This window comes from Gorilla gorilla, chromosome 12, assembly GCF_029281585.2.
Source record: "Gorilla gorilla gorilla isolate KB3781 chromosome 12, NHGRI_mGorGor1-v2.1_pri, whole genome shotgun sequence".
Taxonomy (NCBI): Eukaryota; Metazoa; Chordata; class Mammalia; order Primates; family Hominidae; genus Gorilla; species Gorilla gorilla.
This window is the reverse complement of record NC_073236.2, coordinates 103019252-103043986: the sequence shown is the minus strand read 5'-3', so window position 1 is coordinate 103043986 and position 24735 is coordinate 103019252. Positions and strand designations below refer to the sequence as shown.

Below are 24735 nucleotides of genomic sequence, written 5' to 3'. Positions count from 1 at the left end.
TTCAGGTTTTCCCTTCACAAGAATGGGTGTTGTTTGCTGCGTACTGCATTAAATATTTGAAACTCCAACACACAAGACCTTCCAGCTCTTCATGGGAGGGAAGATTGTACTGGTAGGGGAAGAAGGAGGTGAAGGAGAGGACTCCGCCTCTGGACTTGTACTTCTCCCCTTCCTCCAACGCAGAGTCTTGAGGCGTTTCCACGACAGGCTCCTGGCTGAGAAATGCTGTTAGCCACCCAAAGTGAATGTTTAAAATGATGTTAGGAAGTGGGATGAGCTAGCTGACCTTTAACGGAAGGATGAAATCATGTGCTTTGCAAACTGGAAAAAATAACAAGCCAGTAGAAAGCTTACTGCAGCCAAGCGCGAGCAAAGACCCCCGCACCTTCCTCCACTCCGGGGAATCCCGGAACTTCCGGGCATCCTAAAAACGGGGAGACTCACTTCCAGTGCTGCAAGCGTGCTCTGCCTGGGAAGCCCATTCGTGTTACCAAGCCTAAAAGGATTCGCTTTTATTGTCTTTATTTCTTTAAATGGTATATTTATGAACTAGGCTCCCATGTAAATGGCTCTAAAGACACCCCCTTCCCCAAGGCTGAAATGCAACTCACACACACAGCTTCTGAGAGCATGAAACCGTTTGAATCGCTACTTCTAGTCTCAAACACCTGGGAGAGAGGAGTTGCATTTTAAGCCCTCTTATTTGAGTTACTTTTAAATAAACTGTCTTCCTCCAGTCCACATCCAATCCTCATTAGATTGTCCTTCTTGTGCCTTACTCATCTTCGTTCATTGTCTCAATCACCAAATGTTGACTGAGGACCTACATGATCTTGGCACGGTGGAGGTTTATTCGAGCAAGACACATTCTGTGGCTCAAGATTTTCAGAATTTTACAGAGACATAATTTACAATGGCCAAGTGCTTAACGCTTTCAGATAACAAAACTAAGGCTCAGAATAAAGAATAAATTAACAAGAACAGAACTCAAGTCTCCTGATTTCAAATCCCCCAGCAGAGTACTATGTTTTTGATAGGCTGTAAGTAAATAGTAATTTATTATTTTTCTCAGGATGGGGGTAATGTAAAGAAAAGCACAGTTAGCTTTAAGCCAAGCCCCCAAGCTGGGTGTGAATATCCATTATGTCCCCTCCCATGGGGTAAGGCCAGCTGCTTCCTTTCCTTGTAAGTCACCAAAAGTTTTACTGCTCTTTCCAGGACTTGTTCCAAAAGAAGAATTGAGCACACAGTCTTTGGAGCCAGTATCCCTGGGAGATCCAAGTAAGTTAACTGACAACTAGAAACCCACGGTGTCTTTGACATCTGAACTGCTCTCTCCTCTCTTCCCACTCACTCCCACTCAAACCTGCCTCTCTCCTACCGTGGATCTATTTATCTCCTCTCTTCTGACACCTTGTTCTAAGGGGAAAGGGAAGCTTTTGAAGGATATAAACTGTCTATGTGCATGAGGGGGAGAGGATCAAAATGTTTTAACATCACTATGGCAACAGGGTGAAGAATGGGATGGAATGGAACGACAAGGAAGGGTGAAAGGAGGAGATGGGCAGGTTAGCAGGGGCAATGGTCTAGTGCAAATGATGGTGGCCAGAACTCGGAGTTGGAAGTGGAAATGAAGATAAATGGGCATATTCAAGAGATGCAGAGAAGGGAGAATCTATAAGATGGAAGGTGGAGGTTCGAGAGAGGGAGAAGTTAAAGATGAGTTGAGCGACTAGGTAAATGGTACTACAATGAGGAACACTGGGGATGAAGCAGGTTTATGTCTATCATTTTCTTCGAGACATTTGATCTGGTAGAGAGAAGACTACCCAGGTCTGACATTCAGAAGGAACAGCCCAATCAGAAATTTAGAGTTGTAAGACGATGAGCTATGGTTCGAAACCAAGGCTATGAGAACAGAAAATGTGACTTAGGGAGACACAGTAAAGTAAGAAGATACAGACTTAAGCCTGGAGAACAACACTAGGTGGAGGAGAAACCACCTGAGGATATCAGAAAGGAAGAACCAGAGAAAAACAAGGAAAATGAGAAAGACATAGTAGTAGCCTGCAAGGTATGGAAAGAAAGCACCTGCATATTCCGCTAGAAAGTCACTACTAGTCAGCCACCAATGGACAGTGAGGCTCAACCTTGCTGCCTATGAGAATCACCTGAAGACATTATTAAAGATGCCCACCTTCCTGCCTCATACCTACTGTATCGGGTTCTCCCTAGACCTTGCTACCCAAAGTGTGGTCTGGAGACCAGCAGAATCAGCATCAGCATCACCAGGGAGCTTGTTAGAAACACAGATCTGCTGGTTCTACCGTGATTGATTCCTTTGCACATTTACCCTTGAGAAGCACTTTACAGAGTGAATCCCAGGAGTCTTCATTTGTTGAAGCTGCATTAGCAACCCTGATATGTACATGACTCTGGTATGTATCCAGAGTTAAGAAACACTGGCCTGATGTATTGGACAACACAAAGCATTAGTCTATAAAATGGTACCATGTTTAAGGAAACTACAGCAATTAAATACATTGGTAGAGTGATTCCCATAGATACTATATCTTACTTTCTCTTCTTTGACTTTCAAGCTCTGATCTCTTCTGTAGCCATAATAAATTGCTCACACTGAACATTGTATAACCCAATTCTACCTGTTAGCATTGATGTTGGCATCTTCAGATCAGAATGTTTTCACCTCTATATAAGAAAGTCATGGGTCTCAGTCAGAACATGCCCTGAGCTGGAACCTTTGTCATTTAAAAGAGGAGCAAGGTAACTGTGGTGTCAGCCATCAGGCTAGTGAGTAAAGAGAATTAAGCAAACAGAGAAACAGCTCACCTTCTTAAGACCTAACTATAAGATGAATACGTTAATCCTGAAAACAATTCCAGATGTAAGAAATAAGGAGAAAAACTGCCTGTGAGGAAACAAAATAGATGCTACAATACCCATGTACTTTATTCATGTAAAAAGAAAATCCCCTCTGGCCCTTACTCTAGTTAACACTTGTTCCCAAAAATACTTTATTCCAAAAGGCATATTGAACTAATCTGCTGACATCTGGAAGGGAAACTCCACCTCAGGATTACTTCTCCAACTTTACTGTGCACAGGAATCACCTGGGGATCTTGTTAAAATGCACATCTGTCTCTATAGGTTTGGGTGGAGCCTGAGAGTCCAGCAAACTGTAGGTGCTAGTAGGCGGCAAACCCTGAAGAACTCCACTGCCACCTGCTGGCAACAATTCACACTGCAAGCCCCGCCAGAAAAAAAAATGAGTTGGCCTTGCTTGGGAATCCACAACATGATAAGCTGCATATGAGAATCACAGACTGCTTCTCCTTTCCTTTACCCCAGGTTTTAGTGGCATTTTTAAACTCTGCTTCTGGACTTTATTTCCCTCTTTCATTCTTCATCTCAAGACCATGCTTGGGTATAGGCAGTTTGGGGACAGCAAAGGACAAGGGAAGCCAGTTGAAAAGGATGAATTGGTAGGCACTGAACGCCCAGGCAGACAGGAGGTAAAAGCTTTTCTTTTGAGATTTGCTACTGAGCCAAGGTACAAACAGGTGCCCTGATTCTAGATGGAGTGAAGTCAGCCAGTCCCAGACGGGTCCCTCTCATCTCCTACTTCCCTGGTTTTGATTGCCATGCAACACTGCAAGATAATAAAACACATTCTCAGGTATAACTTTTCTCCTAATCACAGTTCTGCAGTAGCACTCAGCAATAAATATTTCTCATCAATTCTTCTGCTCAAAACTTTTGTCAACTCATGTTCATTTATTGCTTTCATCTTTAAAACAATTTTTTAAAACCAGCAACAACCCTCTCCACCTACAGAGCTTCTCCTCCTGAAGAATGGGAAGACTCCAGCTCTGTGGCAACAATGCACCGTGGAGAACATGGGTGGTTGTGTGCAGATTAGAGAGGTGCAGGCCTGTCTGGCCGCTGCTCCCCACCCACAATGGGCAGTGCCCCAGTGTCCTCTTGGATATACCAGCCTAGAAATTTCCAACTTTACTCACTCTTTTTTTTTTTTTCCTATATGGAGCTCTGTTTTGAAACATTTTTGTCTTCTAAATTGCAACTGTTAAATAATTTATTTTTCACTTTTTACTAATCAAAGGGATCTATAGCTCCCAATAAGAACCTCTGATCAGCACTGAATAGTCAGTTTTATACTGAGATGATATCATTCCTGTCTACAGCAAAGGAAACACTAATTTCCATTAACCTGTGTGGCTTTTCACTAGTTCCTTTTGATGTTTGAAAGGGTGAAAAGAGCTTGCAGCCCATCCATCCCTTTACCTCTCTTATAACCTTCATATATCCACAGAGATCCAGAGATCCTAAGCCAGAATAACTATCCTAGTCCTCATCACAACTAAAAGAAAGAAAGGAAAAAAATCTCAGATAGCTACGAACAAGGGCTGACATCCTATACTATGTAGATAATTTCTTTGGTTCCCTTGCCCAGGGAAATGAAGGAGAAGATTGATATCAATTTCTTATTCTATAATTCCTGCCCTCCCTCAGTGCTGGCCTTGCAGATCTCTCACACCTTATAAAAATCCAACACTTGTTTCTAAAAAGTTAGGATGACAGCAAAAAGCCACACGCTATTGAGACTCAGTCTTGATGAATTCTCACAACGGGGAGTCTGCACTTAAAAGATCTTAGCCTAGGAAACCATTGACAGCCTTCCCAAGCTTGGCTAGGACGTCGCTGCTTCTGAAACCCGTAATTGTGGCAGATACATAGAGTTTTAAATAGTTGTGGAAATAAGGACTAGCCTAAGTGTCCAAGACCCTGGTGCTCAGGGAAACCCCTGTGGGATGTAAATAAATATACCCTGCATCTTCCTACTTCTTTTTCCCTTTCTTTTCATTTCTCAGGGGGCTCTGATGGAGAAAGAGGAACAAGAGGATGCCCAGGTAAATGCAGTGAGAGATCATGAGAATAATAGAGTCTTTTTCCGTTCTGCAGACTGCAAAATTGACTTGTCGTTTTTAATTGATGGGAGCACCAGCATTGGCAAACGGCGATTCCGAATCCAGAAGCAGCTCCTGGCTGATGTTGCCCAAGCTCTTGACATTGGCCCTGCAGGTCCACTGATGGGTGTTGTCCAGTATGGGTAAGTGCAGTTAATGTTCTGAATCCAGAAAGGAAGTCATGCCATGTGCTTAATTTTATGCCACATGCTTAATTTTATGCCACAAATATTACCAACATGTCCTTGAGCACAGATTTGTTCTCTTCCTTAATGCAAATGTAAATGAAAAAAACTGAAGGAATCCAGATGCCTTTAAGAAATCTGAGACTTCCTGAAGGAAGGGACAGATTAAAAAACACTTGTAAGTAGATGGCATTTGCACTCAAGAATATTTATTTGTCTGGCAAACAGGAGAGATGCGTGTGAGTGTTAACTTAGCCAATAACCAGCTGTGTGGCCTTGGGCTACGCCTTCACCTCTCTGATTGTCAGTTTCCTCATCTGTAGATCATGAAGGGTGGATCTGCTTTCAACCCTATTACAGCACTTGTTTGAGGGACTCCACCCTGTGCTAGAACCTATCCACCTATAGGTTAGACGCCTAGAGAACATGGTGCTTTAAGTTGTATCTTCTCTTTTCTCCAAATAACCTTAGGCCCCTGCACTGGTACTGGAAAAACTCACCAGGCAATGGAGAGGAATGGGTGGGAAGAGAGATGGCCCCCATCAGTCAGCTGAGCACCTAGATGACTTTCGCCAACCTGCTCTATTACTATACTTAGGGTAGAAACGGAGGGCTCATGTTGACATCCAGTCTCAATCTTTCATTTGGTGGTAATAAATCACTCTTATTTCAGATATGAATAGGTTTCTCACTGAAACAGATACACAGATATTGATAATAAACAATCAAAAGAACAAGCATGCATAATCTTAAATTTATACACACATCTTAAATAGGTAGCCTTTTGACCAAGAATCATTGAGGGCAGGATGGGTATCATGCCTTCTACAGAGGACCAGTGGGTGTGGAAGGGGTGATGGAAGTGGAAACCATCATAACCTTTGGTGCCTATTGCTTAGAAGTGCGGTCACAGCTTACTCACCCTCCTGAAAAGAAAAACTATCCATACCTGACAACACCCGCGGGGTCTCCAGCGCCTTCAGAGGTTTTATTTTAACCAAGGTTGTTCTATCAAACAGATCAATATTTATTTCTGAGTTGTCAAGAGAAATAAATAAAATGCTTTATTTTCATAAGAACCTACATTTGTGTTTTTAGAATTTAATTCCGATAACACATTTGATACTACCTTCTATTCCTGTCAGGAAAAATTAATAGATGAGTTAACTGGCACTTGTATGTAGTTACACTCAATTAGATAAAAATAACCCATTGCTGCAAATGTCACCTCTCAAGCTCAGGTGATCTATCTTGAAGTTTTTGAGTTGAAATAAGAAAAGTGCGGTTTTAGGGGGTATTTTTTGGCTTCAAAATGCCAACCCATTTTCATTCCTGTGTTACTTTTTACAGATAGCCAATGGATGACAGGTTTTACTAGAGAGGAAATATACGCGTTTTAATGCCAAATGTCCTTAGTCAATTTTACTGGGAGGCTCAAAGCTTGGTGTGTTATCTTGCATTAAAAATACCTGCTTTAAAAGCTTGTATATACCAAGCTCTATAGTATAATATGAAAATAAGGTGATAAATATGTCAGGGAAAAGAAAAATGGCATGAGAATAGTGTTGCTGATGAGAGCATGGATTAGAGAACAAATGTTGCAGGGAAGGAAGAAGAATAAATACGCCTTCCCCCAAAACATTTTCCCCACATACTCCTAATGTGATCGCCATTCACAAGCAAGAGTTTACCCCCATGCTTTTCAGTTTTACTGTCTAAAAAAATCCCTTGTGTCTGCCTTTTTCACGGGGTTCTTATTAATTTGGAGCACTTAGGGTAATGTGTGTGTTTTCCACTGTTTTATGCTCACATAAGCTAATCTATCATCTTCGCCCTCCTCCAGCAGCAGGGTGGAGTGGAAAGCGCAATGAACCGCTGACAGTTGATCTGAATTCAGGCCTTAGCTCCTCTGTGTGACCTTAAGCCGGTCACTTAACCTCTCCTTGTAAGTGCTGCCATCTGCATAGCAAGAGGGTCAGACTAGATGATTTATTAGGGCTCTGCCAGCCCTGGCGTCCTGTAATTCAGTGACCAGCTCTGTATTCAGAAGACATCCAGTAAATGAATGTGGGACTAACAGACCAGATAACTGCCTTTCCCTTCCTTTCAGTCTCAGGGTCCCGAGGAGGTGGGGTGATCAATGACGAATTGATGTGTTGCACAGCAGTGATACAACCATCCGTGGAGCGTGGGAAACAAAACAAATGAGAGGGCGGCCTGAGAAGGGTATGATGAGGCTGAGGGGGAGACACATTTATTCAGCAGAAACTGCTATTGGTTTCACTTGCCCAGCTTCCTCTCCTGGATGGTCCCCTTCAATCCCCGCTGTATGCATGAGAGCACACAGAGGAAGGAAGCGGGGCATCCTGGTGATTTGGGTTCTCACCAGATTCTAACGCCCTCTTTGCTCCCCCTTAAAATCATCCCTGCACTAGTGCACCAGCATGGCTCATGTTTACATATGTAACTAACCTGCACAATGTGCACATGTACCCTAAAACTTAAAGTATAATTAAAAAAAAAAAATCATCCCTGCACTCTTGGAATCACAGGCTGAGGCCTTGAGAGCACCTGATTCTACCTCTTTGCGTTGTAGTGAGGAAATGAGGCCCTACAAACAAATGACCGCCTCATCAAGAACTAGCACTGGAAGGAGAGACTCAAGTTGAGAAGGACCTGGCCAAGGGAGGAGGACTCCGGAGCTCAGAACTGCTCCTTCCCTCCCTTCTCCCCTCTGTTACCACTGCCCCTGGTCCACACAGCTTCCTGGAAGATTCCTTCCCTGGGTTTCCTTAGGAGAGCTGAGTCAGAATTTAGACTTATAAATTTAGAACTTGAAAGACAAATTTAGAAGTTAAAAGATTCATACTAAATATTAACTGGGAAAAAGGTAAAGAAAAATATAAGACCTATAAAAATGGTCTCATTTAGAAAATGCAACACATCTTGACTCCTCAATCTCCTACTCAAAGACGTTTTGGGTACACGGAACAGAAAACCACTCCAGGTAGCCCAGGTGAAGGGAGATTCATGGAAAGGAAAGTGTTCACAGGACTGATGAGACATTGGCCATCCCCTTCCCGTCCTCTACCTGCATCTCTACACCTCTCTGCCTCTCCATTCTGATCTTCTCTCAGCTGACCAGCATCCTCTGCCAGGCTCTTGGTTTCTGCTCCTTCATAACTTCACTTTGCACTGGCTGAGATCCTACCTCTGGTCAGGGCCCAACAGAAGTTTTAACCACCATGGAACTGGGCAAGCACCCTCTCCCATGTTCTCCACCTGCGGGGCCCATAACCCGCAATCACATTAACCTGTCAGCAACCACAGCATTCCTACCACACTCATCACACGCCTCCAGGAATAGAGGCAGCTTTTGATACAGAGTCAGAGAGGTTGACTGACTTTCCCAAGAACACACAGCTAAATGCATGACTGGGGCAGAGGACAAATATTAGTCTTGAGTTAATCCCTAAAATGTCAAACAAAATTGTCTTGAAAGCAGAGATTTCGCTCATCTGCCAGGAAAGAGTCTGATAATTGCTACTTTTCACCTCCTAAGGACTGAGACATCGTGTGTGGACAAAAGGCCAAGGATCAAGCCCCTGTCTTGCACATGAATTCTAAGTTCAAATTATACAACCAAAAGGCTTATAATTGCACCTAATACCAACAGGAACACGGAAAGAGTCAATGAAAGAACAGCCAGGGCAAGCCATTAGGTGAACTCTAGTAACGTGGCCAAACACCTTGCATTTGAGCTGCATCCCAGACCCACAGGTGCTAAATGTCCTCCAGACCTTCACTACACTTTCATTTCAGGCCCCCATCTCAGTATAAATGGAACATAATTGCACACGTTCTTTGTAATCAACCCTAGGATATCAAAATTGGAAACAGTTGTGGGATGAAGGGAACTGTTGGTTTTTTCTTCATTTGAAAATCAAATAGACTTTTCCTTGCTCATGAGTCTATAATAGCTGTCCTGTGGTTTAGTGAGTGGCTCTGAATTGGCCGCATCTCCTTAGTCTTCTCACTTCTCAGCCCACCCAACCTCAGCCCGTGGACTGAAGACTCGTGGTCATGCATTCAGCTGGGCAGAGCAGCTTCCATAGGTCGGCTGAGCCACCAAGTGCAGGACAGTCAGAGTTGAGGGGAAGAAGCAAAATGCCGTGTCTGGTATGTTAGGCAAAATAATGACCCCGAAGTTGTCAATGTCCAAATCCCTGGAAACCGTGAATGTTTTACCTCACACAGCAGAAGGGACTTTGCAGATGTGATTAAAGTTAACAACTCTGAGATGGGGGGATTCTCCTGGATTATAGATGTTGCAGTGTAGCCACACGTGTCCTTAGAAGTGGAGAAGCTTTCCCAGCTATTGTCATTCAAAGGGAGGTGTGACGATGGAAGCATAGTCAGAGAGATGTGACATTGCTAGCTTTGAAGATGGAGGAAAGGGACATGAGCAAGAAGTGCAGGCATCCTCTAGAAGCTGGGAAACACCAGGAAACAGATTCTCCCTGGAGCCTCTAGAGAGGGGCACAGCTCTGGCCACACCTTGGTTTCAGCCATGGAGACCCACGTCGGACTTGGGACCTCCGGAACTCTCAACTAAGTGTGTGTTGTTTAAGCCACCAAGTTTATGATCATTTGTTACAACAGCAATAGGAAGCTAATACAACTGGCAACGAGGACCACTCTGTCTCATTCTCTGAGTCTGCAGCCAAAAAAAAAAGGGAGTGGGAGGGGCTGGGGCATGAAATGCAGCTGGGATGGGGGCTAGCAGAGGTGAATTACAGCACCCAACCTCAGACTTCAGAGCAGGAAGGGGCTGTCTGGGCCTTGACTTCACGTTGGCATTACCTGGGGAGCTTTTTAAAATGCTGATGCCTGGGTCCTGCCTCAGACCTATTAAACCAGAATCTGGCAAGAGGATGAGACCCAGAGCTTGGTATTTTAATCTGTAATTCTCAAGATCTCAGAACAGCTCCCCGTCACCTGCCTGGCCTGATTTTCCAGGGCCTAGTGCCCCTCGCAAAGACCCCACCATGACACTTCTCTCCTCTCTGAGAGACAGGCAGGTAAGGCCCACAAGCCACACTCCTCAGGAACACAAAGTCTCAAGACCAAGTGAACTGTGAATACAATATGCCCAAGAATCATAAGATTCTGAGGTTTTTCTTCTTCCTCCCATGCTTTTTTTTCCCTATCATGCAGGGCTCCTGGAGGTACATACAAATGACTGCGCTTGACTTCCACCCCTCCCCTTTCAGCTCTCCTCACACATCCACTGGGTTTATCTGGGGTCCCTGAGATCAGTCTCCCCCCAGAGAAGCAGATGGGCACCCTGATGCCCAATAGAACCACCTGGGAGGTCCTAAAACTCCAGATGCCCAGACCAAACTTCACATCAGTTAAATCAGATTTTCTGAGTGTAGAGCCCAGGCATCATTATTTTTTAGAGTTCCCCAGCTGATTCTGTGGTGCAACCAGAGTGAAGACCGGAATATTCTCATGGGCCTGTGCTGTCTTCCAGTGAAGCCCAGTCCCCCAGTGACCCCTGACCCCCACAGTGGCCAGTCCAGAGGGCTGGGGGAGCTCCACCCTCCTCCCTTTTTCTCTGCCTTTCATTTCCCTTCTCTAGACTTATTTATTTTTCTCCCTTCATCTTATCACTGGAAGCCCCATTGCTGATTTTTATTATTATTATTATTACTAAAGCATCCTCTAAGACATTGCTACTCAAAGTGTGATCCACAGTATCATCTGGGAGGCTGTTAGAAATGCAGAACCTCAGACCTCACTCAGGTTCTAGAGAGTCAGACTCTACATTTTAACAAGATCCCCAGGTGATCAGATGCACATCTGAGCTTGGGAAGCTCTGTTGCCAAGATGCCCCACTTCCCCAGCACTCACTGAGCCCTGTGATGTGGTTGCAGATTAGCAGCTGGTGAGCCAGTTTGTTCAGGAGTGGCTCTCAGATCAGCATATTGCACGTGATTCACATTTACTCCAGCAGGAAGAGGTTCATGCAGCTCAATTTTCTACCCTTTTTGGTAGATGAGTGGAATTCTCATAGTTATTGCAGAAAAAAAAACTCCACTCACTTAAAAACGAAATTTGATTATTAAGACCCTGCTCCTCCTTCTCTGATGCTGGGAAATGTGGAAAAGACCAGTTCCCATTCATCGAGGGCTAGTTGTGCAAAGTCCCTGAGCAGATTGGCCCAGGACACTGCACCCTGGGCTGGTCATAGCTGCTCTAGCAGAGCTCATAGCTGTCTGAAGGGATGGGGGCAGAATGATTTTCCATCTGAACCAGGTAATACCCTCAAGGGACAAGTCTGCAGCCACTGTCGTGTGACCTGAAACATCCTCCTGATCTTACAGGCATGGTCCATCTCATTGACTAAGTCCATAAAGCATCACATATTAGCTAGTAAAACAATTAAAAGGCTAAATAGTTATGTTATTTGATTGTAACCTTAAGTTGATGGCTTGTTTGAGAAAATAGTTTAGAAAAGTTCTTGTTGGAGGGAATTATGATTAGTTAATATTTCTCTACTGGCACAAAAATCCATTTGAGAGGCTCATTCTGTGTGACTCAGAGTGTCATGGGGTAAACCAGTAGACCCTGGGGCTTAAACAGAATAGGTACTTTAGGACTGAAAGGGCCTCAGAAGACTTCTAGAATCCAGAGCTTTACAAACTTTCCTGAGAATAAGAATCAACTGGATCTCCCAGCCCCATGGATTTTCTTTCAAGGAGAGGAATGGTAACCTATATAGTTTAGTAAGTGCCTTAGGTGAGTTTTATCATCAGGTAGGTCTGGAAACACTGATGATCTATCCAATTTCCCTGTCCCTAGCCCTCAAGCCTTCCTAGGAATCAAACACCTGTGCCCATTTCTGACAGGTGTTTGCTTCTTAAACCCTTGCAGCGTAGCCATTTACTATTACACAAATTCCTTCTTTTTAGGCATGGCCAACTTCTGGCTCCCTGTCATTCCTCTTCATTAATCCTAGGTCTTCCTCCAAACACAGAACAATCTAAATTTTCTCTTTGAGCTATCAACCTCTATGTTTTCTTCTCTTATTTTCAAAGGAAATCTTTGATATTCCCTAGAAAAAAAATTTTGTGTTTGCATTTAATAAGAACCTGTAATAAAATTACACATTAAAAGATTGCTTGCATAAAAAATTTAGTGGTTTACCTCTTTGAACTTATAAAACAGTCTCCAAGTCTGAAGAGTAAGCAGGCTAGAGTTAATCAGGCCATCAGCCTACGTATCTCGGAAAAGGACACATATACTCTGATCCTGAGACCTGCCACGGACTGCAGATTAATGATTTCTTATTCATTATTATGATTAGAGTGAAATTTAACAAATATTTCTTAAGTGTTTGCCATGTACTACGCCCTTGGTCATTTGCGGAGGATCTGATGAAAAATTCATCTAAGTGGTTTGATTACATTTTACTTTAATTCCCTTGGTGGATGAGTTCCCTGCCTTTGCCCCTAATTATAATTTTAGCAATCAGAAAGGGTTTCAGAGGTCCTCTGATCCAACCTTTCAATCTATTTAAATAAATAAATGTGGTAGAAGTTCTGTTCTTTAGGACCTCACAATCCATCCAGGGAGGCAATATTTTTAAAAGAAATACCGTTAAAAAATTAGAAGCACCTATTCATTCATTATATGAGTAGCTCATCTGTATGCCTCTGAAGATGGATTCATCATCTGGGATGTAATAGAAGCAAGGGGTGGTCAGTGTGGAGCTCAGAAGTAGAGTGTTCACCTCCACTGGGGATGAACCAAGAGAGGAGAGGATGTTTGAGCTTCCTTTCTTCCATTTGTTTATTTCACAATTACCTATTTAGTACCTCCTGGATGCTAAGCACTAGCGATTGGAAGCTAGGAGAAAGTGCCTGTTCTCAAGTAGGTTACAGTCAAATCTCATGATTTCTGGATTCTGTATTTGCAAATTTGCCTACTCCTTAAACTTTAAATTTATTTGTAACCTCAAACTTGTAATTCCAGGAACATTTGCAGTCATTTTTTGGACATGTGTAGAAGTGGAGAAAAAAAATGGAGTCACCTGATGCACATCTTCCCAGCTAAGGTCATACAAGACCACACTCTGCCTTCATTTTATTTTATTTTATTATTTTATTTATTTATTTATTATTTTATTTTATTTTATATTTTATTTTGAGACGGAGTTTCGCTCTTATTGCCCAGGCTGTATCTTGTTGCCCTGGTGCAATCTCAGCTCACTGCAACCTCCACCTCCCAGGTTCAAGCGATTCTCCTGTCTCAGCCTCCCGAGTAGCTGGGATTACAGGCACATGCCACCACGCCCGGCTAATTTTTTTTGTATTTTTAGTAGAGACTGGGTTTCATCATATTGATCAAGCTGGTCTCGAACTCCTGACCTCAGGTGATCCGCCTGCCTCGGCCTCCCAAAGTGCTGGGATTACAGGCGCCCAGCCCACTCTGCCTTCTTGTTTCAACTCTCTTCAAGTGTCCTTTTTGCAGTCTTTTTTTAGTGCCACATCTTTTACATTTTTGTGCTTGTCTTTGGTGAGTTTGCTATTTAAAATGGACTCCAAATGTAGTGCTGAAATGCTAGCTAGCTTTCTTAAGTGCAAGAAGCTGGGTTGTGGCTTGCAGAGAAAACAAGTGTGTTCAATTAGCTTTGTTCAGACGTGAGTGACAATGCTATTGGTTGTGAGCTCAATGTTAATGAATCAATAATTTGGTGCATTCAGAAAAAGAAGAGGAAATTTGCTAGTCTGTATATGAGTCCACTCCAGAAAGTACTGAAATAATATCTAAAGGGTGTGATGAAGCTATGGAAAAGAGCCTAAACTTACGAATTCATGAGATGATGACTGATTAAAAAAAAAAAAAAAAAACATAGTGGGCAGCATAGTTGTAAGGCTAAAAGCCAAAGAAATTTATGTTCATGTTATCCAAATTCAGGAAAATGGTAAACCCTTCTCAGCTAATATCTTATTATAAAGATATACTGCATATAATTAACTATTTGTAAGAAGCATATATTAAATTCAATGTCTTCAAAGAAAAACACATGTAAAACAAGGTTATATATTGTTCTGTTGATGAAAATGTTGTGACCAGAGGCTCACAGGAACCAAACCTTGTATTTCCATTGGAAGGAATGGCTCAGTACTTGCTAATTCAGTGCTCATGGCAACTGCAACTGTATAGAACGTAACTGCCAAAACTAACAAGACTCAGCTGTGTATGTGGTATGGGAAAGAGACAGGGAATCGACAATTACTCTATAAAGTGATCAACATCAACCCAGCACCTTAATGATCAATATTAAGAATATCATGAAAATGACTAAGTGAAAAGGTTCAACATTAAATACTTTTTTTCTGTAAAAACTTTTTTTTTTTAGTTTTTTGTTGTTGTTGTTTGTTTGTGTTTGTTTGCCCAGGCTGGTCTCCAACTCCTGGGCTCAAAGGATCCTCCTGTCTTGGCCTCTCAAAGTGCTAGGATTACAAGCGTGAACCACCATGTCAGGCCTGTAAAAACTTTTGAAAGGAACCTTTATATTTTTGCTTTTTAAATTATTTGTCGATGAGCAATGTTTAATTTATGATTGGCTACTATTTCTTGACAGTCACCAGACACCCTCAGGAAATTGTGCAAAGTGAGAAAATCTAGCCCACAAATCATTTTCAAATGTAATTCAGTTTTTATAAATTAAAAATTTTACTATTAATGTTTTACATTATAACTAATGTAAAAAATGTACAAATAACATTATGTTTGATGGACAATTACATATTTATTATTGTCAGTGTCAATTTTGCAATTTTTCATTTTGTAGCCAATATGTTTTTTTGTTTCAACCAATTTTTTTTTTTTTTTTGGCTCTGAAAATGTTGACAACCCTTGGTCACTAGGGGAAGATCCAGACTTTAAGGACTCTGAAGCTTATACAGTTTGGGGGCTCTCTTAAGGTGAAGATCACAAAATGACAAATACTGTACACAATTAGACCTCTTGGAAGAGGCATTATAACTTCTTAGTTAATCTGTTTCTGTGAAACACTTAGAGCCAACCGGATAAAACATCCACTGCAGAAGCTGCCCTGGTTAGGACCAGGTAGGAAACTGGCAATATTCAGGAAAGAGATGAAAGCCCAAACTTGGGGACGGAAAGGATGGGAGAAATGTGAGAGATATTTAGAGGTAGGTCTGACAGGACGTGGTATTTGATGAGGAGAGTGTCAGGAACACACACTGCTGGATGACTGAGTGAGTCAGAGAGGAAGGCAGATGGGGAGATGGGTGGTTGGGTGGATCAGGCTTGGAAGATAAACGACTTCAGGTTTGGAAATATCTAACCTGAGGTGCCTTCCAGAGGAAGCTGTGTGGAAGCCATTTTATGTATACGTGAGGTTCAAGAAAGGGGACCAACCAGTGCACAGACAGCTTTTGGCACATGAATGGTCTGTGAGTCCTGGGAGTTGATGAAATCTCCCAGGGATGTGCATAAGCCAAGAAGAGATGCATGATGGGGCTAGCACCCTAGGGAACACCAAAGTTTAGAGGTTTAGAGATGCACAGAAATAGAACAAAGAAATGTTAATGCTGTTAATTGAGTGCCTGTAGGCGCCACATATTATGCAAGGTGTTGGTTAGAGAAAGCTGAGTCAGGCAGAGAGACTGTCAGCTGGGGCTAGGGGTAAGGGAGATGGGTCGCTGAGCTTGGAGGGTGGGCACGATTGGGGCTTTCCAGATGAGGGAAGAAGTGAGCAAATGCACAAAGCTAGAAAAGTGGGAAAGGGTGAACAGTTCATTTTGACTAGAACATGGAATATCCTAAAAAAGAGAGTGAAAGAGAGAATAAGAAAGACAACAGCCTTAACATGATAGTTGGAAATTAAATTATGGATGCTTTGAAAGCCAAAATATCAAGTTTAGCAATGGGAATTTCTGATGATTTCCAAGCAGGGGAATTTTATGGGCAGAACTGAGGACTGAAGGTTCCTCTAGCAGATGGCCACACAACTAACACTACAGAGACCAACACAGGGATTCTTAGGGGCAGCCAGAAGCATGGGGGCCAGGACTCCCGGTGTTACAGTAGACATACAGGGTAGGGAATAAAAGCGAATGAGTGAATATAGAGGAATGGCCAGGACCTGAGGGATGGGGGCTGATGGGCTGTATAAGTAAAAGTGTACATAGCATTTACTGAAATTGCTTTGCAAAAATTTAAACCCAGCCAGGTGCAGTGGCTCATGCCTGTAATCCCAGCACTTTGGGAGGCCAAGGCAGATGGATCACGAGGTCAGGAGTTCGAGACCAGCCTGGCCAACATAGTGAAACCCCGTCTCTATTAAAAATACAAAAAAAAATTAGCCAGGCATGGTGAAAGTTGCCTGTAATCCCAGCTACTCTGGAGGCTGAGGCAGGAGAATTGCCTAAACCCAGGAGGCAGAGGTTGCAGTGAACCAAAATCGAGCCACTGCACTCCAGCCTGGGCAACAGAGCAAGACTCCATCTCGAAAAAATAAATAGATAAAATTTAAAAAAAATGAAGCCATAAGCCCTAGAACCCGAGGGGAAGAATACAGAGTGAAAGCCACAGTGCTCCTCCACTGTGTGACTCCTCCCTGAATTTGTGACTTTAGCCTCAGATCAAGACACTTCACACTGTAGGTTGATAGGAAGGTCACGCCCAGCTCAACACCCACATTTCCCCATTCTGCTGATTGCTGTGTTGTTGTTTGTTTCTGTTTAGTCCCAACCATAGAACCTGGTTTTCTTCTGGTGAAATTTCATCTATTTGGGTTTTGCCCCAGTGCCCCACTTTGATTAAGCTTGTTTTAAATTTCCTGTCTTCCCTGAAGGTGTCCACTCTTTCTGTTTTTCATCCCTTGCCTTGTAAATAAGCCACCCTCTGGGGATAACATAGATCATTTTGAGACAGAGAGCAGTTTGGAAAACAGGGATGGAGGAAAGGAAGGGGGGAGGCAGACACTTTCTCCTCTCTCCCAGGTCCTGGTGACTGGTTTCCTCGTGACTGCACCACTTGTCCCGGTCCGCATGGACTCACTAAGAATCCACCCATGGTCAGCATCCTTGAGGTTCCCACCTGAAACTGCCCACAACCACTTCTTCCTGGATCCATTTCTGGTGTTTGTAGAAAGGCTACTTTAAAAAGTTTTCTTGGCCAGGCATGGTGGCTCACATCTGTAATCTTGGCACTTTGGGAGGCCAAAACAGGACAATAAGCTGCTTGAGTCCACGCGTTTAAGACCAGCCAGGGGCAACATAGCAAGACCTTGTCTTTACAAAAAATGAAAAAATTTGCTGGGTGTGGTGGCATGCAACTGTGGTCTCACCTACTTGGGAGGCTGAGGTGGGAGGATTGCTTGAGCCCAGGAAGTTGAGGCTGCAGTGAGCCAAGATGGGGCCACTGCACTCCAGGTTGAGCAACAGAACGAAACCCTGTCTCTGGAAAAAAAAAAAAAAAAAGTCTTCACCTTCTTGAAAACTTAGTAGCCTCTATGGCCAGGCTTGGTGGCTCATGCCTGTAATTCCAGCACTTTGGGAGGCCGAGGCAGGCAGATCACCTGAGGTCAGGAGTTGGAGACCAGCCTGGCCAACATGGCAAAACCCCGTTTCTACTAAAAATGCAAAAATTAGCTGGGTGTGGTGACACGCACCGGTAGTCCCAGCTACTTGGGAGACTGAGGCAGGAGAATCACTTGAACCCAGGAGGTGGAGATTGCAGTGAGCCAAGATTGTGCCAGTGCACTACAGCCTGGAGACACAGCGAGACTCCGTCTCAAAAAAAAAAAAAAAAAAAATGGCCGGGCACGGTGGCTCATGCCTGTAATCCTAGCACTCTGGGAGGCAAAGGCAGGTGGATCACGAGGTCAGGAGTTCAAGACCAGCCTGGCCAAGAAGGTGAAACCCTGTCTCTACTAAAAATACAAAAATTAGCCAGGCGCGGTGGCAGGTTCCTGTAATCCCAGCTACTCGGGAGGCTGAGGCAGGAGAGTTGCTTGAACCCGGGCGGCAGAGGTTACAGTGAGCTGAGATCGCGCCACTGCACTCCAGCCTGGGTGACAGAGTGAGACTCCACGTTAAAAAAAAAGAAAGAAAAAAGAAAACAGTAACCTCTAGTCTGGACTGACTACATAATGTGCAGGGCAGCTTGTTCAAAAATGATGAAGAATTTCAAGACGGCAGCAGCAGAGCACTATGCCAAGCCTGGGCCTTTCTGACTGAGGCTCTTCTGGAGCATGGAGCCCTGTGTGACTGCGCAGGTCTCACGCCCACGAAGTCAGCACTGCCTGTGGCTGAGTGTCAGCGCTTTGTGAGATGTGATCTCACACCTCATCTTGGGTGCGATGCACACACACCCGCCCTCCTGCACGCCTCCACACCCTCCACTCCGCCGCTTCGTGGGGATTCATTTCTAGAGAGGGATTCTTATTGTGTTTTTCCACTGAATTCACTCCAACTCCTCCCCAGTTAATCCTTTTCAGTCTTCAGCAAAATAGATGTTGACCTTCTAGATGAGTTTGAGTAGTGTCACCCGGTTGCAGGATGAGAAACAGAGAGAGGTCTCCTTGGTACCACTATTCACGTGCAATTCCAGTGCTAAGGGTAACCCAGAGAGTGGCTGACAGCTGAGATTCTCTTTCTGGAGAGGGGGGTCTGGGGTAGGCTGAGAACGCTGAGCACTCCACAGATGGGATCCTGACATTTGCAAAATCCCACTTGACAACAGTCCCGTTCATTAGCAATATGGGTGTTATAACGATGTTTTCATCTACATGAGGAATCTGAAGCCCAGAGAAGTTGTCTCCTCAAGATCACACAGCCAGGAAATGGCACAGTCAACACACGCCTTCTGAGCCTTGAAATAGCCTCCTTTTCTCTACACACACCAGTCCACAATGGGACATTTTACAAGCCATAGCAGAAGGCTTTGAAGCAGCTACTATTTGTATATAAAAGAATCAACCATGATCTCTGCCTTCCTCCAAAGGTATTAACTTTCCAGCTAATTTGTATTTCTTGTTCTGACTCTTCAGAGACAACCCTGCTACTCACTTTAACCTCAAGACACACACGAATTCTCGAGATCTGAAGAAAGCCATAGAGAAAATTACCCAGAGAGGAGGACTTTCTAATGTAGGTATGTGATCTGGATTCAAATTATACTATCTTGCTACCATCGTTCTCTTTCTACGTGATTGTCTTCTAACCATTCTATATAAAAGGAAAAAAATAATAATGATCTGTCAAGAAATAACTTCTGGTCAGGCGTGGTGGTTCACACCTGTTATCCCAGCATGTTGGGAGGCTGAAGCTAGCAGATCACTTGAGGTCAGGAGTTCAAGATCAGCCTGGCCAGCATGGTGAAACCCTCTTTCTACTAAAAATACTAAAATTAGCTGGGTGTGGTGGCGGGTGCCTATAATCCCAGCTACTCGGGAGGCTGAGGTGGGAGAATCACTTGAAGAGGCAGAGGTTGCAGTGAGCCAAGATGGCGCCACTGCACTCCAGCCTGGGTGGCAGAGTGAGACTCCATCTCAAAAAAAAAAAAAGACAAAGAAATTACTCCTGCAACATCTATATCTTTTCTAAAGTTATCATGGCTTCAGAGGGCAAGAATCTTTAACACACACACACTGTACAGTCCCAGCATGCTTGGTTTGCAGGAAGGGGTAGCATTCTTCAGGGCAATCAAGTCTGCTGTCCTGACTATTTTTGTTGGCCTACAAGTCATCACTTGTTTCATTAAATTTTGTGACCAGTTAAGGAAGCCCCTCAGTGCCCCCTGAGAATCTTGTTCCAATCAACTACCGTTGTAGTGATGATTGTGCAAAGAGAAACATGTTCTCTGTTTCAAGCTAGGTCTTCTGTGATATCTGAGCCTTTGGGGTCTCACCAGAAATCCAAAGTCTAGTCCTCAGTGGGGCATGTCCAGAAATTCCATTTTATGTTTATCCAGAGGTGATTGGCCATTAGGAAACAGTTTCACACTAACCAAGCTCAAAGACTGTCAAAGAGCCCATGCCAGTGTATTCATTTGTAAATGAAAGATTGGCTTTGGGGGCACTGGAGGGAGACTGTTCACCTCTCGGGGAAAGTGTTCCTGTCATCAAAATCCAAAGAAATGGAGACATGAGCCACAGTTGCTTGGCTTAGAGTACATGCAGGGAATTGAGCTGTCTTTGAGGGAGCATCCTCAGAGTTACAGTAAATCTGATTAATGATTTCCCTTCCCACTTCAGTGTATGTCTCTGTAGTGACCAGAACATTAGTATCTAACACATGCAGAGCTTTTCACCTTTGAACAATGCTAAATAAACACTAGCCAAGTCACTCTCCATGCCCCCAAAGCAGTATTACCTTCATCACACACATGACAGAGTTGATTTCTGATTTGTTTATAACTTAATGCTTACATTAGTAAAATCCCAGTGGAGACAAAAGTCAGAAGGCACTCTCGTTCCTTGACGAGATTAGCCATGGGTCTCAATCTAATCAGCATACCTTTTTCAGTGGATGACATGTTCTCACTCTGCCTCTGTATTGTCCAGAGTTTGGGTTCTGAGAACAGAATCCATTCAACTGATTCCAACACAAAGGGATTTATTTCAGGCTATTAAGTAGTTTGGAGAATCACTGTAAGAACTGAAGAAGCAGACTGTAGGCTGAGCTTTAAGAGATGATGTCTGAAGACTTCCTGCAGAAGTAGGACCTCCAAGGGAGCTGCTCCTTCTTCCAAGATTAGGAAATCACTTTCTGAATTCTGCCATGGCAACCTCTTCAGAAACCTGCTTTGTCCAGGAAGCCAGCATGATCAGGAGATCAGGAAGCTTCTTCTAGAGCTGCCAGCTCCAGAACCACGCCCTCCCTGTGCCATTCACACCCACAACATGGATCTCCACACCATGCCGCCCCAAACCACCGCAGCTAGCAACCAAGCCCAAGCACCTCTGCAGACAGTATCTCAGAGAAGTCAGATACTAAAGATATTTGTCAGCAGAAATATAAACAAAAGTACAGCCTCTGCCTCACTTTTATCTTCTAAATCTCATGCAAGTGCATCAATTCATGGAACTAAAACAAAGCTAAAGCCCTAGCTGCAAGGGAGTCTGGAAAATGTAGTTTTCTGATTTCCAGCCTCTATTTTCAAGACCCACTGGAAGGTGGATGGAATGTGTGTTGAGCACTATACACCGTGGCCTCCAGATATAAGGTTAGGTGGGGTTGAGGGGATCTTCTCATGGCGTCTTGTGCTCTGCCCTATAGGTGCCTAATATTAGGCCAGAGAGGACTTCCGGGTGCTTTGTGCTTTGGGAAAAATTGTCCATTGGCTATAAAAGCAATTCTTAGCAGCCAAGGTTTTTCCTTAGCAACTGGGTTCTATGCAGCCAGTTCACATGGGTTTTCCAAGACATTTCTGCAGCATCTGTATATGTAACCATTTGATGCTTTCATTTGACAAGTAAGATAATACCAGCTAGTGGAGACAGGATGCTGGCCAAAATCAGAAATGCATTGAGTATAATACTACTAACCCTAAAGTCTAAAGAAGGTGCTTCTTACCTTTTACGGAGATTGAGGACTCCTTTGAGAATTCCATGAAAGCTATGGCCATTCTATCCAGACAGATACTTGTATACACGAAATACTGTGTATAATTTCAAGTGCCCTGGGGTTCATAGAGCCCAGGTTAAGAGCTCTGCCTACTCTATACAGCCATGCTGACTCTAGGGTGAACGGTCATCCCAGTTTTCCCAGAAGAACCTGGGGCTTTCAGTACTAAAACTGGGAAAGTCCTGGCAAACTGAGACAATTGGTCGTTGTCTAGTTGACTCTGAAAATTTCCTGAAGCCCTTCTCAGTGTGAAATATGCACTTGGAAAAGTCATGGCAGGAAGCTTTGTAGCACTTCATGGCTGCTGCACTCAGCTGAAGTAGATTGCTGTCATGGAAATCTAGGCCCAGAGATGTAGGGTGACCTACTCAGGGCCACACAGCTAGCAAGTAGCACAGCCAGGGCTAGAACACAGTCTGTCAGTTCCTAGTGGGTGCAACTCTTCCCTGCCCAACCAGACCTGTGCCCTTGGCCTGGAACTGGAGGAAAAACACTGCTGACCCCAGAACACAGCTCTGTACAGCCAGCAGGAGCCTCAGGCTCACCCCAGGCTGCAGGGGGCCAAGAAGAGGCTACTGTCACTCCAGGTCAACTCCTCCCACCCTACACTCTTGGAAACAACATGGGGCTGGCTTAGGGGCTTAGTGTGGGTCCAGCAGAAAAGGGGCACTTTTGTTCTCATGAAAGTCTTTGGCCGGGCACGGTGGTTCAAACCTGTAATCCCAGCACTTTGGGAGGCCGAGGCAGGCGGATCACAAGATCAAGAGACGGAGACCATCCTGGCCAACATGGTGAAACCCCATCTCTACCAAAAATACAAAAATTAGCTGGGTGTGGTGGTGCGTGCCTATAGTCCCAGCTACTTGGCAGGCTGAGGCAGGAGAATCACTTGAACCTGGGAGGTGGAGGTTGCAGTGAGTTGAGATTGTGCCACTGCACTCCAGCCTGGCAACACAGTGAGAATCTGTCTCAGGGGAAAAAAAAAAAAGTCTTTCTAACCTGCTTGCTGTCCCTAAAACTTTCTTCAAAGCAGAGACAATTAGAAGCTGAAGGCTTGAAATGAAACCAAAATGGACAGTGGTAACGGCTGCACATTGTGAATGTACTTAATGCCACTGAATTCTACACATAAAAATAGTTGAAGTGATTTTAAAAAAGAAACAGGCCGGGTGCAGTGGCTCACGCCTGTAATCTCAGCACTTTGGCAGGCTGAGGTGGGTGGATCACTTGAGCCCAGGAGTTTGAGACCAGCCTAGGCAGCATGGCAAAACCTCGTCTCTACAAAAAAAATACAAAATTAACCAGGTACAGTGGCACACGCCTGTAGTCCCATCTACTCAGGAGGCTGAGGTGGGAGGGTTGATTAAACTCAGGAGGCTAAGGCTGTAGTGAGCTGTGATCGCACCACTGCATTCCAGTCTGAGCAAGACCCTGTCTCAAAGGAAAAAAAAAAAAAAACAAACTAGGGAGGGAATGAGTGTGTTTTTCTGGACCTCTTTGTGCTGCTGTGATCTCTTCCTGTATTTATAACCAGCATGATCACTCCAAGCATGAATTTTCTTTTTCTTCCAGGCCGGGCCATCTCCTTTGTGACCAAGAACTTCTTTTCCAAAGCCAATGGAAACAGAAGCGGCGCTCCCAACGTGGTGGTGGTGATGGTGGATGGCTGGCCCACGGACAAAGTGGAGGAGGCTTCAAGACTTGCGAGAGAGTCAGGAATCAACATTTTCTTCATCACCATTGAAGGTGCTGCTGAAAATGAGAAGCAGTATGTGGTGGAGCCCAACTTTGCAAACAAGGTAGATGACTGCCCGGAGACCTACCCAACATCAGGATTTTCTGCACTCTGAAAAATTGTAACGCCGTTGCAGTGGTTTTCCCATGCCTTTAAATGTGCATGAAGCTCATTTCTAGGCAGTAAGGCCTCCAGGGAGGGACTGGTCAATCCAAAACCTGCAATTACCCTCTCAAAGCAAAACCCCACACCCACCAGCAGCTGTGGAGGAGCAGTGTACTCGAATTCTCAGCTAGGTTCTCCCTTGCTCCTTCCACAGCCCCAGGGGGGTCTCACCCAGGCAGCCCAAGGAGCCTTCACACTTGCATGCAAGCGAACATACTCTCTCTCTCTCTCTCACACACACACATGCACACACACACACGCTTTCTCCTGTATACACACATTGCCGATTCATCAACCTGATAAACCAGAGAAAGGAGGCACTGAACCACAGCAGTGAGATCGTGTTTTCAGATGCTCCTCCTGGGTTCTGTGGAGATGCCCAGCAGGAGATGTGGAGCAAGGCCTCCCTCACTCACTCCACCAAAGCTGTTCCCTTTGTACAGTGGAACACCACATAAACCTTCCTCCAAAGAAAAGGCTCCAGCTTTAAAATAGAAAGCGAGCCTTGGACAGGTTTGTCTTTGAAGCCCTTCCAGCTTTAATATTCTATGTGTTCACAGCCAGCAGGGCTCAACCTCCTGCACCACCTCAAACTGATGACCACTTTCTGCTCCTTGAAATGCCCTTCTCCCTGGACCTCCAGGATGCTGTATGGTTCTTATTTCATTGCCTCTTGCCTTTTTTCTACCCTCAATGTTGACCTCCCCAGGTCTACACCCTCCTCTTTAAGAGGCCCTCTCCTGCAGGATCCCTCCCAGGGTCACTGCTTCCACCTTCATCTCTTTTTTTTTTTTTTTTCAGGCAGAGTCTCACTCTGTCGCCCAGGCTGGAATGCAGTGGCGCGATCTCAGCTCACTGCAGTCTCTGCCTCCCAGCTTCAAGCAATTCTCCTGCCTCAGCCTCCCAAGTAGCTGGGACTACAGGCACACACCACCACGCCCAGCTAGTTTTTTTATTTTTAGTAGAGATGG

The 24735-nt window shown here is 44.3% G+C and overlaps 1 protein-coding gene across 4 annotated transcripts in view; it reads left to right on the top strand.

The window, feature by feature from the left end:
• Window positions 1-24735, top strand: part of VIT (vitrin) — a 118248-nt gene that overhangs the window by 85487 nt on the left and 8026 nt on the right. For all 4 annotated transcript variants that reach the window (XM_019020605.4, XM_055377712.2, XM_055377714.2 and 1 more), the window contains 4 exons: window positions 1219-1281; window positions 5002-5149; window positions 19287-19390; window positions 23437-23663. In XM_019020605.4, coding sequence (XP_018876150.4) covers window positions 1219-1281; window positions 5002-5149; window positions 19287-19390; window positions 23437-23663 — 542 coding nt within the window. The remainder of the gene's footprint in view (window positions 1-1218; window positions 1282-5001; window positions 5150-19286; window positions 19391-23436; window positions 23664-24735) is intronic.